Source organism: Tinamus guttatus, unplaced genomic scaffold, assembly GCF_059628265.1.
Source record: "Tinamus guttatus ecotype Peru unplaced genomic scaffold, ASM5962826v1 Tinamus_guttatus_pri_ptg000707l, whole genome shotgun sequence".
NCBI classification, from domain to species: Eukaryota; Metazoa; Chordata; class Aves; order Tinamiformes; family Tinamidae; genus Tinamus; species Tinamus guttatus.
This window is the reverse complement of record NW_028289241.1, coordinates 31,601-49,124: the sequence shown is the minus strand read 5'-3', so window position 1 is coordinate 49,124 and position 17,524 is coordinate 31,601. Positions and strand designations below refer to the sequence as shown.

General features: G+C 40.1%; 1 protein-coding gene across 1 annotated transcript; it reads right to left on the bottom strand.

Moving 5' to 3' along the window:
• Positions 1-4,321: 4,321 nt before the first annotated feature.
• Positions 4,322-17,524, bottom strand: LOC148591787 (disintegrin and metalloproteinase domain-containing protein 12-like; the record flags this gene model as incomplete). The annotated part of the gene is made up of 6 exons (XM_088536744.1): positions 4,322-4,470; positions 9,156-9,240; positions 10,338-10,507; positions 12,451-12,522; positions 12,842-12,907; positions 17,387-17,524. Coding segments are annotated over 6 exons (680 nt in total), but the record flags the coding sequence as incomplete, so codon positions are not given.

The window sequence follows — 17,524 nt, the reverse complement described above, 5'->3', positions numbered from 1 at the left end:
TTTTCCCCAAGGGTGCTTAGATTGAGTCAGTTAGTTAAATTTGTGACTGAATCAGTTAAATTTGTGACTGCCATTAAACTGATTCTTTACAGATTTTTCTTCTTTTTGCTCTCTCACCACAAATCTGCTCTTTTTGTTTCTTTTTTAATTCTAATCATAAGAGTTCCATTTTTATATAAAAACATACTGATAACAGCAGATACTTTTCAGATTTGTTTATAAAAATCTCCAAATTTCAATAGTAAATAAACAAGTATTTTGCTGTGTAAGTTATACAATTATGTGTGTAAACTCTCTGTGTTCTTAATTGTCCTCCTTCTCCAACTCCTGCCTCCAAAAAATTAGTAATTAAAGTGAGATTGTGTATTGAAGGGCAATTACTCAAAATTAGCCATTATTTTATTTTGAGGGGCATAAAATCCTCTCAAATCATGATCAATAAGTGAGAGGTTAAAGAATTTATTCAATTTCTCCGTTTTTTCCCCTTGCTTATGATCACTGCACTGGCAGGTCTCCAGATATGCCAGAGCCCCAAGCTCTCCTGCAGCACAAATGACACACGGGTATTTCCATCAGTGTGAAGCCAGAGTCTGAACCTCCTGGTCACCTATGCAGTCATAGTGTTTTGGGAAACAGAACTTAAAACCTGACCCGATCAAAAAGACTTCAAATTCTAGCTGTGAAAATGGAAATGATAGCACCAGATTCATGGAACAAAAAGACTGCCGGGTTAATTCAAAAGACTCAGGCAAATAGCTGCAGCCCAGCCCTCTCTCAACAAGGCATTTTGCTGTTCACAAAGGGCACAGATTTATACCAGCTACATCCAAGTCTTGAAACAATAGTTCTTAGAGCACTTTTCATAAGAATTTATTATTTTCAATAATTTTGCATTTATTTCATCTCCTCTTTATTTCATGGTCTTTGAAGAGAACAAACCAATGTAGAAGTAAGAGGGCAAGTGGACTCGTCATGTAAGAACATGACCTGCCTGGGTTACAGGAGAGGAGAAAGGAAACTGAAGAAGTTTTGCTCCCCTTAAGGCTGGCTAGAAGTTTCAAGAACATATGAAGCTTAGAAGCTTCCACTGACTTTGACAAAGTCACCTGATTTCAAACACCATGGAGATAGGGGTGCACAGTTTTGATGAAGGACCACGATAAAAGTACATTTCCAAAATTATTTAATAGACAAGCACTGTCAATCAGCAAAATTTTGCTCTGTAGGTTGTCCTAAACTATTAGTTACAGTAAATGTAAATTTAGAGTAATGCCTCGGGTTTCACTAGAATTATTTGGGATTTATCTAGCTGTTGGGAAGCTCCTAGTAGTAGGACTTTAGGGAGGTACTTAGAAGAATACTGAAATGGCCTTGCTGACTCTCGACTTCATCCCTTTGTTTTCAGATACTGCAATCTCAGCAGAAGATCTATACATTTCTCTAAAGACTCCTTATACTCTTCTTCACTTGAAAGAGTTTGTGGTCAAAACAACTAAAGTGAAATAGTATCATTAAAACATATGCATAAGAAGGTAAATGATGCTTTAGTAGCAAATACTTCCTTGTTGATGATATTTTTATAACAAAAACCTAAACTTCTACAGCGGTTTTTGTGTGATTTCCCTAGCAGATATTTGAATCTCACAAAAGTGAAGTGCCACCAATTCTCTTTTGGGTTTCATATGGATAGCTCTGTGTTAAACAGAATATATTTTGCTAAAGCATTGGATCTTTTAAGCCCTCATTGCTCAAATAAAAGTGGTACACATCTTGCTGGTATCTTTTTAGAGAAAAAGCTATAGGAAGCTCATTAAAGGAGAGATCCAAGAGAGTTTAAATCCCACTGATCCCAGGAGATTGTTTCCACCGAGAAGTAATTTCCAAGACAAGTTTTTAATGCTAACCCCTTCAAAGATGAAACGTAAGAAGGAGGAAAGATGGCAATAATTAATGAAATCACTTCTAAGCAAAAAAAAAAAAAAAAAAAAAACCGTTCAAACATTCTCCTTTGCTGCAGAATCACACAAGCGACTCCAAAGTTAAAGGCAAAGGCCTTTCTGTTATAATTTAGGCATTTCTCAGATAGTCTTCTCAAACTCATACATTTTACACCAGCTTCAACATAAGAATGTTTTTTCTGATTCTTGCACTTGTTAAATATTGCTTAAACCAACAGAAATTTGAAGGGCACAGTGTGGATGCCAATGAGCACACTGAGAGAAGAGGCTGCCTCTCCACACCAACTGCACTTAACTTCCCCGAGATATTGTTTTTTTTTCTGATTTTAAGAATGTTTCCCAGGTATAGAATATTCCTTTATCCAGACACTTCCAGAGCTGAAATCATTTTGGTGTTCTTTGAATTGTTACTTAAAGAAATGTGCATTTGTCAGATGCTGAGTAAATACTCAAACCATTAATTTTCAATTGGTAAAATGCAGTCTGGCTTAAGGCATAAAGTATTCTCCTGGAATACTTATTACAGATTGACAACACAGTATGAAGGTAAAGCCTAAGGCTACAAGCCTGATGTTAAGATTTCCATCTACAAATCAATAGTCACTGCAAACCAGACTCCTCTGTTCCGTGAATGCCACAACACTTCCTCGGGCATAATTCGCATATGAACTTTGCTGAGGTCTGAAGAGCATTATGAAGCTCAAGTACACCTGATAGGCACTTCTCAAACCATCACCCCCATGGAGTGCTGGTGCTGGGCACAGCATTGCTAAGAAAGCCACCCTTGAATCCATAACATGCAGAAACCCTGGAATCCAGTGAGCTGAGGAATACATGAGGCAGGTGTAGCCGTTCCCAGCCCATGCTCAGAGCCAAACAACAGGCAAGACGATGGCTCCAGATAAACCCAAAGGACTACGGTGCAGAAGGTAGAACCACGGAAGAGCCACCTACCCCCACACTAGAGATATCCTCACAGGATGAACTCATAAAGCGTCTCCAAAAGGGGAGTACCTGAACAGCCCAACAGTAATTCAGCTGAGGTGCCCGAGGGCTGCCTGCATCCTTCAGGAGCTCAGATCTGACCACTGCACTGAAGACACCACATCGCCTCTCAGAGCTGTTTCCAATTTCAGTTTGTTTTCACAGGGTACATAATAACCCCGATGTGCTGCAGCACGCAGTTCCATAGGGATATTTATTACCTATTGTTTTAGAAAAGCTAAGCTATTTTTCTTCTCCAAAGTATAGAAATCACTCTCTCTCTCTCTCCTCTTTTCACTGTTTGTCCCTTCCCTTGCTGTGCTTGGCCTTTGGCCAGCATCCCTTTTTTCTGCCTGGAAGGAGGGTGACAGGAGGCCTTTGAAGAGCAGCCAAGGCTGCTGTTGGGTGACCAGCAGGGAGCTCTCCAGCACAACGCTCCGTGGCCTTTCCCAGTCTGCTCTCCTTTCCCAGGAACGTGCAGTCCTGGAGCTAGCAGAGACAGAGCTGAGCACGAATCCCCGAAGAAGAGATTCCTAAGCAATGGATAAAGTTGAAGCACACACAGAGAATGCTAGACCTGGAAGGGATATCAGAAGATCATCTAAGCCCATCTGTTTTCTCCAAGGAGAACCAGCTGTACCTACAAGATATTTGTTCTGCTGACAGATATTTGTCAATCCATTCCAAAACACCACTTATCATCAGAAAGCTTTGCTAACCCTAATTTCTCTTCCTCTAATTTAACCCATTGCTCCTTGTCTGAATCCTGCCCGTAACTAGTTATCCTGGGCATGACACATGCTAAAAAAGTGACTGTGCTTTTCATGTCTACGAACACCAAGCCTCTCCATTAACATAGGGCCTTTATTTTCAAAAAACTAACCACTCAACATTGACACACAGTCAATGAACAGTCCTCAGGCCTGGTAGTTTGCAGACTTGATTTGATCACATGCCAGTATCACCCTTGTAATGAGCAGTGCAATGCAGAAATTGGTACAAACCTGAAAACACTCCCTGCACAAGACAAGGGCTTTACAGAGAATCTAATAATGGATTTCCTCCATCACTTTATTTCCTACATATTCATTTTAGACTTGGCCTTAGGACCTCACTCATTCATATTATGCCTATGATATTCAGTTGGCAAGATGAGAAAAGATGAAATTCTCATTCAACACCGGATTAAAAAAAATTAACAACCAGTTGCTTGCAGCATTTTTGTCTCTCTCACTAATAACATAAAAAAGTGCAGTGGTACATGTTTTGCTCTGGCAGGTCTTGGAAAGGTTTTTCTCCTTTAAATCTTCCTGAGATGCAATGCAAAATCAAAGAATTCTCCACCATCTACAACCTGCCAGCCTTTACCTTGCACTTACCCAGTAGAGGGGTTCATGATGCAGCCCCCTTTCTCCGTAGACGCTTTGCAGTTACAGCCCCTCTCCAACGTATCGTGATTCATTCCAAAATTGTGACCCAGTTCATGAGCCAGGGTAACTGCTGCACCTAGAGGGTTTTCTGAATGATCCTTAAAAAAACAAAAACAAAAGAAATCAGTTAAATATACACACTGCTCTTCTGAGGTGCCACTGCCTATCCTTCAAAGTGCTTTATAAACTGACCAGCTGTGCTTTAATTGTTGTTAAATGAAGAAAGTTTAAAACTCGTTAAGTTATATTATTTTAAAATTCATGTATACCAAGTACAGACTGGGAATTTTAAAGCAGCCTATAGCTCCTTGCTGCCTTATTCCCTGTGACATTTGACACCATTGGGCACCTGTGACGTGGTCATCCTATTTAGAGATGGCCTATCCTGGTCATCTCTATTTAGAGCCTGAATCTGTTCCAGGTACTACTTTTCCCCTGCCCAGGGACACCCCAAAATTCAGGGGCAGAAAATGGTACCCCAAGTGTGGAGTGCTGGGAGGGGGATACTCTGTGGGAGGGCATGAGTGAGATGCAGAATAAATGTGTGAGGAGACCCTTCGTGGTAGGAGCAGAAAATGAAGCATAAAACTTCTCTTGAGAAGAGTAACCAAAGCAAGACGAAATCCTAGATGGTCTCTCATTAACTCCTGTGTTCACATTAATCCTTCTTGAAATGCTGGGTTTTGGACAAATATTTCTGAGAAACTCACTGCACGGTCTGATTACTGACTACTGATGGGACCAATATTTTGGACTGACCACAAATAAGAGGCCTTTCCACATCATTCACTTTACTTAAGGGAAAAAAAAACCACTGCATTCATATAAGAGCTTCCCCATAAGGCAGCATCATGAAATATAAATGCATGATCCTCTATTTATCAGTCAGTAGATGGAATTACTGTGTACAGCTGCCTACTCCAAAAGCATATATGAATATATTCAGCTTCAATAACTCCTCTAGTATCATCTACACCAATCTTCACAGTGAATATACGAGAAAGGTAAAAATGTCTAAAGCATTAGCCACATATAAATTAAACCCTTCATACATGCTTTGGCTTAGATTTAAGAGTTTTTTCTCTCAGCCAGAGGTGCTAAATTTTTTAGTAAATCAATTCCCAGGTAGAAAACAAAAATCAGAAAGGAAACAGTCAAATTCTTAAAACAAGAAACTATTCTTTCTGTATCTGGAATGAACCCAAAAGAATTTTATCTTTTAACAAAGGGTTTTGCATTTACATGAATTTAAAAAAGGTGTGACTAATACAATAGCTATTTTGTTTCTGTGCAGTTATATCTTAAGATGCTTGTTTGATAAAAGGAGCAGTACAACTTGTAAGTTTTTTTGTAAAAAAGCCTAACAGAGAAACACATGCAGCAAAATAATCTGTAATAATCAAGAAAATATATATTCCTGCATGACACCTACATATTGAGATGTCTCATCTAGATATTAGACCAGTACAGGTTGATTTATCCTTCTGCTTATGGTAATTTACTAAATACTTAGAGAATTCAGTGTGATTGAACCCGATATCATCAAAAGACGACCTCTTGTTGAACAGACCATATAACCTCGTGTTAAACTGGAAAACAAACCAGGAATGAGTACTAGGAAAACAATGATATAATGTCCATCTAATTTATCTGAGAATCACAGCGATGCCTTTAAATTATGGCTCTGTGGTAAAGAAATTCCTCTACAACTTGAACGATCTAAACAGACAATAGATTTCTGTTTTTCTTGATCTAGCCAGTCACTTCCTTCCTTACTGCATAGCAATTCGACTTGAACATCTCCAAAGCTGGCATTTAAAAATGGGAAAGAGACTTCACCCAGTCCACTCTAGAATTAGAGCAGTAAATGCTCTGAAATGTAATTTGTAATAATTGTTTGCCTATTCAAGACACAACACACACGGTCTCATTACTTGCTCAGATCCGCTTGGAATGCTATTTTATCAGTTTCCAGAGTGGGTTCTTAAAACAAGGAATGTGATGTCTCAGCAAAAGGGGTTATTTGAAGGCAGTATAAATGAAGACTATCAAAACAAACAGTAACATGTCCCATTTGATATTGAAACCACTTAAGTACGGCAAGTACTAAAGAAATGAATAGCAATGTGACTTTGATTTCACCAAGGTCTCTCAAAGTTAACTTGAGTAGTAAAAGTCATTAACAAACAGTTTCACAACAGTTTCAACAGTTGAACAGGCAGCCAGCGACTATTAGGACATCCTAAACTCTTGCACATAACATGCAGATGCCTTGATTCAGTTCCTACCTTAGAAATAAAATACTATCACGTGCAGCTAGAAGGGTCTCATGTCCCATGCTGCAATTCCCAAGCAGGTTCACTCAGTTGTAGAGACCCAATGTTTCTCAAAGCCACCTCTATGCAACTTAAACAATTCCCTGCAATGTTCATCAGTCCCAGTCCTTGTCATTTAACCCAGCATCTCACTAACCTCAATGGAGATTTGCATGGCTGAGAACACTGCGCCACCTCACAGCAAATCAGCAACATTTTACATCTAAATCTGTGAATCTTTAGAAAGAGGAGATTGAAGGCTGAAGCCTATTTCAAAGGCTTGTTTCAACACTGTCATTTGGTTGCGTCCCTACAACAACAGAACTATCCCTGGAAGTGAGGGAGTTCTTGTGGAATGAGTGCTCGGCATGGGACAGGTAAAATGTAGGCCAAATTATAACAAAGGCTAAATGTTAGATTGCCCATTGCTGAGATGTCTGAGCACCACAACCTCCCAGATTAAAACACATTCACTATTTCATTCACATATATTCCAGCTTTAGAGCTTTATCCTTCTGCACGTACAGATGTGGACCAAGACTCTTTTGCATACACATCAATTAGCCTTGAGTTAAAAGGTTGAAGTTAAATTGCACCTCTAAAGTTTCAGTGCACTGAGGCGGCAGTGTGAGAAACAACGCGCTTCCCTGCAAGGCTGCAGTCTGGCCCACATATCTTACACACTCACTGGATTTCTCATGGACATATAAATCAATTTCTCCTCCATCAGAGCCCTGAAAACAAGTTAAAGAAATGCTGATCCTTGTTTTCTTGTTATTGAGATGAAATAGCTCTTGTTTATTCAAAGCATCAGCTTCCAGAGTGAAGAGGACTAACTTTGCCGTAAAATAGTGTGACACATTTTAAAGGTTATAGTCTAAATTAAAAGGACAAAAAAAATCATAATTAAGAGCATCCCTGACTGCCAAAGCAGAGACTGATGATCTGATGGAGAAATGAATAAAATAGGGACTGTCTGCCTGATACACGCCTTGGTCAACTTCCAGAACTGCTGCAGGAGACTCCCAAAACTGTTTCCTTCCTTCCTTTTTTTCCGCACCTATCCCCCAGGAACCTAGCAACAAAAAAAGAAAAAAAACCTAAGGGTAAGAAATTCAGCTTGCCTAAAGCTACCAAGAGGTGAGCTCCTGTCTTTTCCATTTTGATGTGATTTTCTCCATCGTACGCACTTTGGTTGTTTGTTCTAACTCTTTCCCACATTTCCCCAGCTCACCTGGTACGCTCTGCTAGTCTGGACTACTTTCCACACATGTACCCCCCATCCCAGCTTGGCTTCTTGCCACCTTCGCTGAGAGCCCCTGGGGCAGCCCGGTCTTGTGGAACAACCTCAGCACTGCGAGCTGGAAAGGGAAGGAACAGCGGGGCCGCAAGCGGCTGCAGCTCTGGAATGAGCCTGTTATGAGGGTTGTCTTGGGGCAAAACCCTTACTGACCTGGGCTCCATGTTAGCACCATGAAGCTTTGAAAACAGAGAGCGTGCGACCTCCAGGAGCATTGTGCATTCCTGACACTGAACCTTGCCTGTCACGGGATCTGCTGCAGAAGTGTCCTGCAGAGCTGGAGAAAGTCTAGACAGAACTGTGGGAAACACAGAAGTGCTGGAAGCCAGATGCCATCCCATGAATTCAGAGAGAGAAAATCTGAGGGGTTCTGAGGGCTTCCTAGCTTTGAGCTCTGAAGCTGAGCCATGGCTAGCAAGCCCTGAGTTCAGCAGCTTAGCAGCCTAACAGCTCTGAGAGTCCACACTTAATTTCATGTAAAATATCTGAACTGAAAAGCCTAGCTAATTCAAACCTTCTCCTCCACCCTTTACTGCCCAAAACACTGCTCAAAATTCAGAAATTCTATACATTTTTCCAGAAATAAGGTATTTCAGAACTACTAAAAAACACTGGCTGAGATGTTTACTTGTATGTTCATTGTGTCTAGAATCTAACGGTAATACTCTCCAAGAGAGAGATGTAGTTAGAACAAATGCTTCCCCTGTTTGTGCTTGCTTTTTGGAAACAGAATGAAACAACTCTGCTGCAAAGACAGCAAATAAGGCCTTATGCAGGAAACCATATATGCAGAACGAAATGCATGGAATAAGAGATTCAGAACAGACTGATGTTGCTTGTTACACTAAGATACTCAGGTGCATAACAAATACACGGTTCTCACCTTTCACAGTACATCTGCACCTGATTTATTGATAACCAGGAGTAGTGCCTATTCACTTTCAGGATTCTTGCAAATGGGTCGTATATTTTAATCCAAGACTTTGTTTTCTTCACTATGGAAACTATGATTTAAAACATTTACAGGAAAGCATGTAGACACAGCTAAAACAGAGATTGGAAGCGGGATGGAAGAAGTGGATGTTCTGGTATGGAATTCAGTATCACAGCCCTTGAGAACACGGTGCATCCGTTGGGCAGGTTCTGCTGTTGTGCTCCTGTCACTTACCATGACCACCCCGCCGGACTGCTCTGCAGTGCACATGCTCATGATGGGCGCCATGCCAATGGTTGTCCCTTGGAAGTAGACCCCGCTGCAGGAGGGCAGGAAAGGAAAAGAACCACAGAATTACCATTTAATGTCAAGAAAGAGCCCTGCGATTTTCAGTCTTGTACTTCTGCCAATCTCGAAGAAAGATCCCATTTCGAATGTGTCAGCTTTGGACGTTTGCAGGTTGAAAACAATGAAAAGCATGGATTAGTCATGCAGACTTGCCAAAGTGACAATGACAACACCCCTGCTACTTGAAAGATGCATTTGATCATCATCTTTGAGATTTACTGCAGCAATAGGGTTCTTTTTTTTCCCCTCTTTCTTTTTTCCTTGACTGAAGTTGGGAATACAAATATAAACATAAAAAATGTCTCTAGCTCCAGGAAGAGTTATTTTTATGCAGGGGCAAGTCTATACGTTATTTATAATAATACTTGGTGGCAATAAAATTACTCTAAACAAAACATTATTAGACATACATAATAATCAAATATCTTATGATAGATGATGTGAAAGGACTCACTAGTTTCACACAGATAATGTAGTATCTGCGCAGTAGGAAAGACAGCACCTTTCACTTACTGATACACAAAGTATGCTTATTGGTATGGTATAAAGATTGGTTCACTGACATAATGATAGTTGGTTCAAGAAAGAAGTTCTGTTATTCGGGTTTTTTTTTTTTAAACTCTTGAGCACATTTACTCAACCATTTTAATCCAAAAAAGGCAAAAGGATGAAAGACATGTAAAGCTTAAACCTGAAATTACAAATACAAATGAATTGTCCAATTTAGACCCCATTTCCTCTTTCAGTAAAAGTTTAAATTTAGACTAGCTTAAACTGGTTGAAAATTCCTACCCAAAGTATTTATCACGTTATAACCCATCCACAATTCTGTGTGACTTGTATACAGGAAAGACCTGCAAGTAACAGAGCTATTGCAGAGCTATTGCTATTCATCTCTACCATCCACCCACACTGCTGAAGGGCCCTACCAAGTATCCTTAAGGCCAGGCAGTGCCCTCAACCCTCATGACACAGATGTCCACAACAGCTGAACAACTGACCAAGAATTCAGTACAACTACTGAATCACCGAAATCCGTGCCAATATTAAATATACGGTCAACTCTACCTTATTAGCTGTGCATTGTCGTGGGGTTTACGAGGTAGTAGTTTTAGCTTTCTCCAGTCCAGAAACTCATGGAGGCTGGTGAAAGGGTCTTGAGAGATAGAGCACTTATCCATGTCGTTCCACACTTCCACGCCAACCAAGGCTACTCGAATATTTAGTGGCCTGTAGAACTAGGGAGGGGAAACAAACAAACAAATCAAAAAAACCCACCTGTTTTAGAACTGATTAGATAAGAAAATGTCAACGGGGCCTAACGTGCATATAAGCCCCTTTTGCAGAGATTTAACAATCCCTTTCAAGGGTCTTCTAGGGCAAAAATGAGCACCTTATAGGACTGGACTCAGATAATCTATGATGTGGAGAAAACATTGGTCCAGTTCTGACCTAACTAAATATTATAAGGACTCAAAGATATCCATAGACGTGTGGATATCTATGTCTATTTTAGGTTTGATATCTTTCTTCAAGACGAAGTGTTGCAACTACCTTAGCACACCCCCTGCTTTCTGAATAAGCTTTTTTCTACCTCAGATGACTCACTCCACAATTTCCCTCTATTACCACCACCAATGTAAGTCAAAAGGGAGAAACAACAGTATTACTGGGGTGTGCTACAGTTGTGGTTCCGAATACTTTATGAAAATTGAATCAGAGTCACTAGGATTTGCTCAAAGCAGATTTAAAACAAGTAATCATAGGACTGTTGCCCACACCACTCCATCATAACCTCAGTAAATGCCATAGCTGCTACAAGATGGGACCTGGGGCAGTGTTAACAATTTTAAGCTAAGACTAATGTGAAGAAGGACTCAAGAATCAATCAAGTACCAATTTGGTTGATAGTCCGAGAAAAGTATATATTAGATCTTTGTCTTGCCTATACACATCACAGTCATTTGGATAGTACTGCCATTTACTGAGCATAAATTGAGCGTAAAACATAAATATATTATAACATGCAAAATTAATTTTGAATAGGTAACATATAAACACCCTTCCTGCAGTAATAAGTCAGCAAGACAATTACAGAAGAAGTGGAGGTCTATTCAGCATCCTGTTTTTAATCAAGAATGCTTCTCCTTGAGTTACTGTCCTTGAAGCATCAATGGGTAAGTTCCCCATTAAATTAGACTCTCTCAGTTATAATTTCATTACTGGAGTCCTCGTTTTCCTGGCCATATAGCACGACAAAAGTAAATCTGTTCAAAAAACACTGCAGTGCCTTTTACCCAGAGGACTCAAGAGTTTACTGTATATTGCCAAGAAATTACTTCACATACAAAAATCCAGGGCATGTCTCTTCTTGTCTCCACAGGCAAAATGCTGCTGCTCTTACCTAGCCATAAACCCTTGCTTCCTAAGTACAGCATGGTTTTCATTCTGCCGTGTTCCTTGTACTATATAGCTTATTGACCATGTCTTTATACCCTTCTCCTTTGCTGGCTTAATGGATACTGCAAGAGGCTTTATTTCCCACATCACCTGTGCTGCCTTCAACCCCATACGATGAGGCACTGAGCAAGTAATCGCAGGAAACCACATATATCTCAATTTTTTTGCAAGCAGCTTTGTGTCCATGGGGCGCTACAAAAATGATGGGCCTGCAGTGGTGCTGGGTAGCCTAAAAATACTGTCGTAAAGTCAAAGCTGCCTAAGAAAGCAAACTGTCTTAGCAGGCACCAAACTGTCTTAGCAGGCACAATAACAGGATGCTTGGCTCAATCTTCAGTAAGTTCCTTTGCCTAAATTAATTCTTTGGCAGTTCTTTTGTCTTTTTTTCAGGATTTTTTTTCAGGACTAAGCTAAAGTATGTTTTCAGCTATAGAACTATTGCTTCTCCTTGGTATTGCTCTCTTTAGGTTGGGCTCTGCCACAGAGCATCTGAGCTGATTCATAGCTGATCTGGTAAACAAAAAAATTACTGGAAATGTAGGACTTATTTTTACCAGCAAATCTCAGTGATGAGCTCTTTTTCTCTCCATGAAAACGTAATTTTTACATTTTAGAATCTGTTTTGAGTTACTAGTGATAGTGACTCAGATGACAGAGGAATATCCACTGGGAAGTACAGTAAGGCTTGAAAAAGTGAAATAATTTTAATATTCTTTCTTACCTTATCAACATAGTTTGCAATTTCTATCAGCCTCTGCTTGATTTTTTCTACATCCTTGCCTTGTCTCTGAAACTTAGAACGTAAAAGATCAATATGCTAGCAGCACCGAGGCAGCAATATTTCTCCCCAGCACCTACTTTGCCAGCAGTCACTGCTGTTTGAGGACCACAATGGGCAACCAAAGGCCAACAGCAAACTCCTGTTGCCTATCATGGGACTATTCACGGCTTTATGCTTGTCTAATTAGTGCTCCCCACTGCTTGACCCTCATCAGGCAAGAAGCATCACTACTAGGATGTTATATATGAAATACATTATTTGCAACACCACAAAACCTAAACGGAGCTACTCATTTCCCACCTGTACTTCCCATACCTTTTAAGTTTCTTACCTCCCGATTATCTGCCACAATAACAAGCTCCACATACTTTGTCGTCTTCAGAGTCTCCCTCTTGTACTGACAAAAAAAAAAAAAAAAAAAAAAAAGATGAAAACAGTATTTTGTTTCTGCAGTAAGTCCTCTTTAGGATCAGCTTGGTCTCACTCCAAGACAGTGTTTTCAAAAGGAGATACACATCATTTCAGATTTCCAAAGGTTTCACTACATACATACATTTTATTGTTTTCCTTTTCCTCATGGAAGTCATTCTTTTATCTTCCAGAAGATAAATAGAGAACACGCTGCTCGCACAACAACACGGGTTTGATCAGAGCAGGGAAGTGACGCAGAGTCCCCCACAACCCGCTCCCTGCAGTTGAAGTCTTTTCCTTGTAGGAGGATATCGTCTGTGGTAGAAGGGCCCTTGCTCTTCTCTGGCTACATTTAGACAAACAACAATGCCACTTTTAGGAAACTTCCCGCAAAATAGACCAAGTGGCTGCCCAGAAAAATGAAGGATAAAGGTATACTGAGGGAAGTAGGAGGAGAGCAATCGGGCATCGGATAAATTAAACACAATTAAAAAGCGGAGGGGAAAAAAAAAAAAAAAGAACAACTGCAAGGAAGAAAAAACCCCAACAATAACAAAAAAAACACCCAAAAAACTGTGAGTGTCTGGGGAAGGAAACCGCAAAACTTTCAAAACAAAAGGTACATATTTAATCCTGCAACTGCATCTTCATATACAGTAGCACATCATGATATTTGCACTCCTAAATGCAGATATAATCCTAATGCTTATCTGCAAAAAGATCACTAAAGATAATTAAATGATTTTGTCACGGTACTAACAACACGGCTGCTCCTGTGCTGTTCTGAATTGCAGTGATCTATTGCTGTTTGCAAAGTTTCTCTGATTGATGCCAGCTGAGCATCTCTGCTATCGCTTCTCCCCAGTTCCTGGAATGAGGCAGTTGGAGGATGGAGCTCCCAGCGCCTTGTCTGACCTTCTGGCCAGAACTTAAGGGTTTTAAGTAGAATGACTTAAGGGGAGCGACTTACAAAGTAACTGTGATGCCTTGAACTAACGCTCTATAACCTCAACCATGACCAGAGCTTTCCAGTGCAAACTCTGTGTTCCAAGGCAAATTGCACAATCCCCGAGGCATTTTCCTAAGGAGCTAAGTCAGTCCAGGACACCACGGCCAGACCTTCCAGACAGACTGCAGCAGGTTTCGCTCCCATCATCGCTGCCTTCCTCCGTCACCGCGATTCGCGGCTCAGAGCATTTCGCATAGAGGGGAGTGACAAACCCACTTTCTGCACCTTAAACGTCCAAACACTACAAATCTCCCATTTAGGAGTGCTAATCTGCTTTGAAACTGAAAAATAAACTCAGTTTGGACAGTATTTCTGTGCTGAGAAAGGAATAGAGGATATCATCAGGAAACTAAACATTGATGGCATAACCTGTTGTTGGATTACACTTATTCTGAGGCCTGGCAAAGGAGCTGGGGTGGAGAGTCTCACAGTTTCTTCCAGCATTAGGATACTGTTCTTCCAGTATGTGGATTTTGCTTGTGGCAGAACTGGTTTTTCAGGCACCGCAGCTCTAAAATATACTGGAATTTTCGTGTGTGGTCCAGATCGGGGAAGCACCTCAGAGTCTTCTTCCAGCTGAAGAGTAGAAAATCAGGCACAGCAACCCAGCCGTGCAGATGTGAGAAGAGCTCCACTGCAGCACTCTGTTTACACCCTCCACTTCCCAGCCAAAGCAAATCTGTCCGGGCTGCAGAGATTTAGCCCGAGAGAAACTGGCTGGTGTGGTAAAATCATCTGATATGGTGATACCTCTGGTGGCTGATCAGCCTAACAAATCCCTTCCTGCCACTGGCCCAAAGCCACGTGTGCTCCTTGAATACAGTTATTCATTTATAAAATGTACCTAATTATCACTTCTTTCAGATTGCTTTCTGCAGACAGTTGCATCACTGCACAATCCATTTCCTCGATTAATCACTCAGAATTAAAACAGAGAGTCAAGACAACAGACATAAGCCAGAACGGAAGAAAACACACTTGGCTCCATTTGCTGCTGATGCCACCACCACCAAAATGGCTATTTAATGTGACTCCAGAATGACACAGTGGAAGAGACAGCCCATGTGCAACTTGAGAGCCCTCCAAGTCACAAAACCATCCAGGGTTTATGGACATGCTTCTAACAGCACAAAAAGTTCCTGCACGCATCTGCCTTGGCCAATTACACCTTGTGTTTGGCTCTGGGAAGATGAGAGAGTATCTGCTGTTGTTCCATTGTCTATCCACCCTTAAATCTAAACCTAAGTCTAGCCTAACTTTGTGATATACTGATCTAATGCTTTAGCTCAGCTCATTAAACATTTGGTGCAGCTGAGGAAAGAGTCAGAGAAAAATGAAAAGGCCCCCCAAAACTCTCCATGAAACCCAAAATATTCCTAGTGCACTAGAGCTGAGCCTGGATTTCTGCTTACTTCTGTGACCCACTGTAATTTGGGACAGGCTTGTCCTTCCATGTTTGCAGGTCATCTATATACTCAATGCATCCTGACAGTCTATGTAGCTGATGAAAACATTGACATGTGAAAATGCACTCCCCAGATTACATTTGACAAGTTGCGAAATTCATATATTAGAAATCTATCCAACATACTCATTATATATATTTTACCTATCTGTATGATAATTATAAAACCTGTCAAAATAAATATGTCCACTGAGCCACAGTAAAAAGTGTTAGACAGATATTTAAGGTGAATTCTGACATGTAGTTGAAGTCATGGAGGAAAAAAAAAAAAAAAAAAAAAACAACACACAAGAAACTTGAGGGCAATGGTAAAATTACTTTGATTGTATCAGTTAGTTATATGTATATTCTTTATTTCCATTGCTTACTCTTAAACCAATTATGTCAGCAAACTTTTAACTAAAGTTGCTAAATATTTTGGGACAGCCTTAATAAATTTGCAGAAAGTATTTTAATATTAACATTAATAGGCCCCCCTCTATCTGAAAATAGAATTTTCTAAGCTTTGGCGTGGTCTACAGAAACACTGCAGCATAGTGGAGAAACCTCCACAGGTATCTGAAGTTTCATTGTAAGGAAGCACATTCTGGCGAGTTGTGTTTGGTTATTGTTGTGTTTATAGAAGGACAGGCTGAAAGGCTATGGCTTTATTCTGGTATTCCATATATTTCTCAAAGAATAGAAAGTTCATGTCATTTATATAAAATATGAGGACAAGTTAATAAGGAATTTTTAATCAGAACACATAAATAAATTTCTTTTCAGATATGCCAGCACTTTCAACCTATAGACTTCAGGCACTTTCAGAAATAAGCTTACCCCATAAAACAGTATATATAACAATGAATGAAAAAATTTATGGGGCAAAAAGAAATTTGGAGATGTATTGTTTAATAGTCCCCCATTGTACAATAATTTATCCCACTACATAAATAATACCTAGGGATGCCATTTAGTTTGTTTTCCTTAACAATTAACTTGATGCAAAGGCTTAGTAGAATATGTGACTATAAATACTAACATGCCACATTTATTAAATTCAGAGGGCAAATTTGTGCCATTGTATAATTTTTGAATGCCTAAACCAGTCTTTTCTACACTCTCCATCCAATATGCACATGAATTTGTGCATATTTGTGTATTTCTTCTTCCTGCTTTGGAACTCTTTTTCACTTTCTCCAGTTTCCATTAGCTAGATGCATTCTAAATTAGGAGTATTTCTTCCTACATAAAAACAATTACAATATACATCTGGAGAATAAAATGGTGAGAATGTTTTGTCTGCATAAAATACTTTCCTATTGGAATTAAAGGATCATTTAAGTTTGAAAACATATTATTAGCAAAGCATCACAGCTATCATGTTCTTTCCATCTTGGGTGGGCAAGAGCTATTCTAGAACTATTCTACTCACTATCCTTATGGAGTCTTAAATGATTGCTATAATTATAAGTGGAACATGAATCAAAATATATTACCATAATATGAGACCACACACTCTTCGGTGCCATCTCACTACCAGAAAGAGAATTTTAAAAACGCTATGTAAGCAAGACCAGGAAAAAGCATTTTAGTAAATCATGTTCGCCTAACTCTAAGCATGCACTCAAGTAGCTGACTTCAACAGAAGTGGCTAAATGGTTTAATGGTTTGCTCCGTAGGGATATAAGAAGCTCAAGGATTAATTCATAGAGAAAGCCAATGCGGCAGGACTGAAACACGCAGGGAGCAGCCGATCCGACCTCTGGGCAGATCATGACTGGCCTCTACATGCAGGACAGCAGCACAAGCCTCTGCCCTTCTCCAAGGCGGAACTCTTCCTTGGAAACCTGTAATCCAGACTCATGTAGTAGAGAAGGAATGATGACTAAAGATTCATGGACACAAACAGTTTTTAAAGGGTAGCTCTTGAGGTTGGGTCAAAGTCACAGTGGACAGTAATACAGACATGCTACCAGGCAGATATTCAGCAAACTGCATCAGCCACCTACCCTGCCAGCAAATGCTTGAGAACCATGTAGGGAGTCATCAGTCCTCGTGGCAGAAAGGTCCAGAGTGTGGCCACAAGATCCTGGGGCAATTTTCAAGTTTGCTGATCGGTAGATCTTGTGTTCACTTGCAGCACCTTC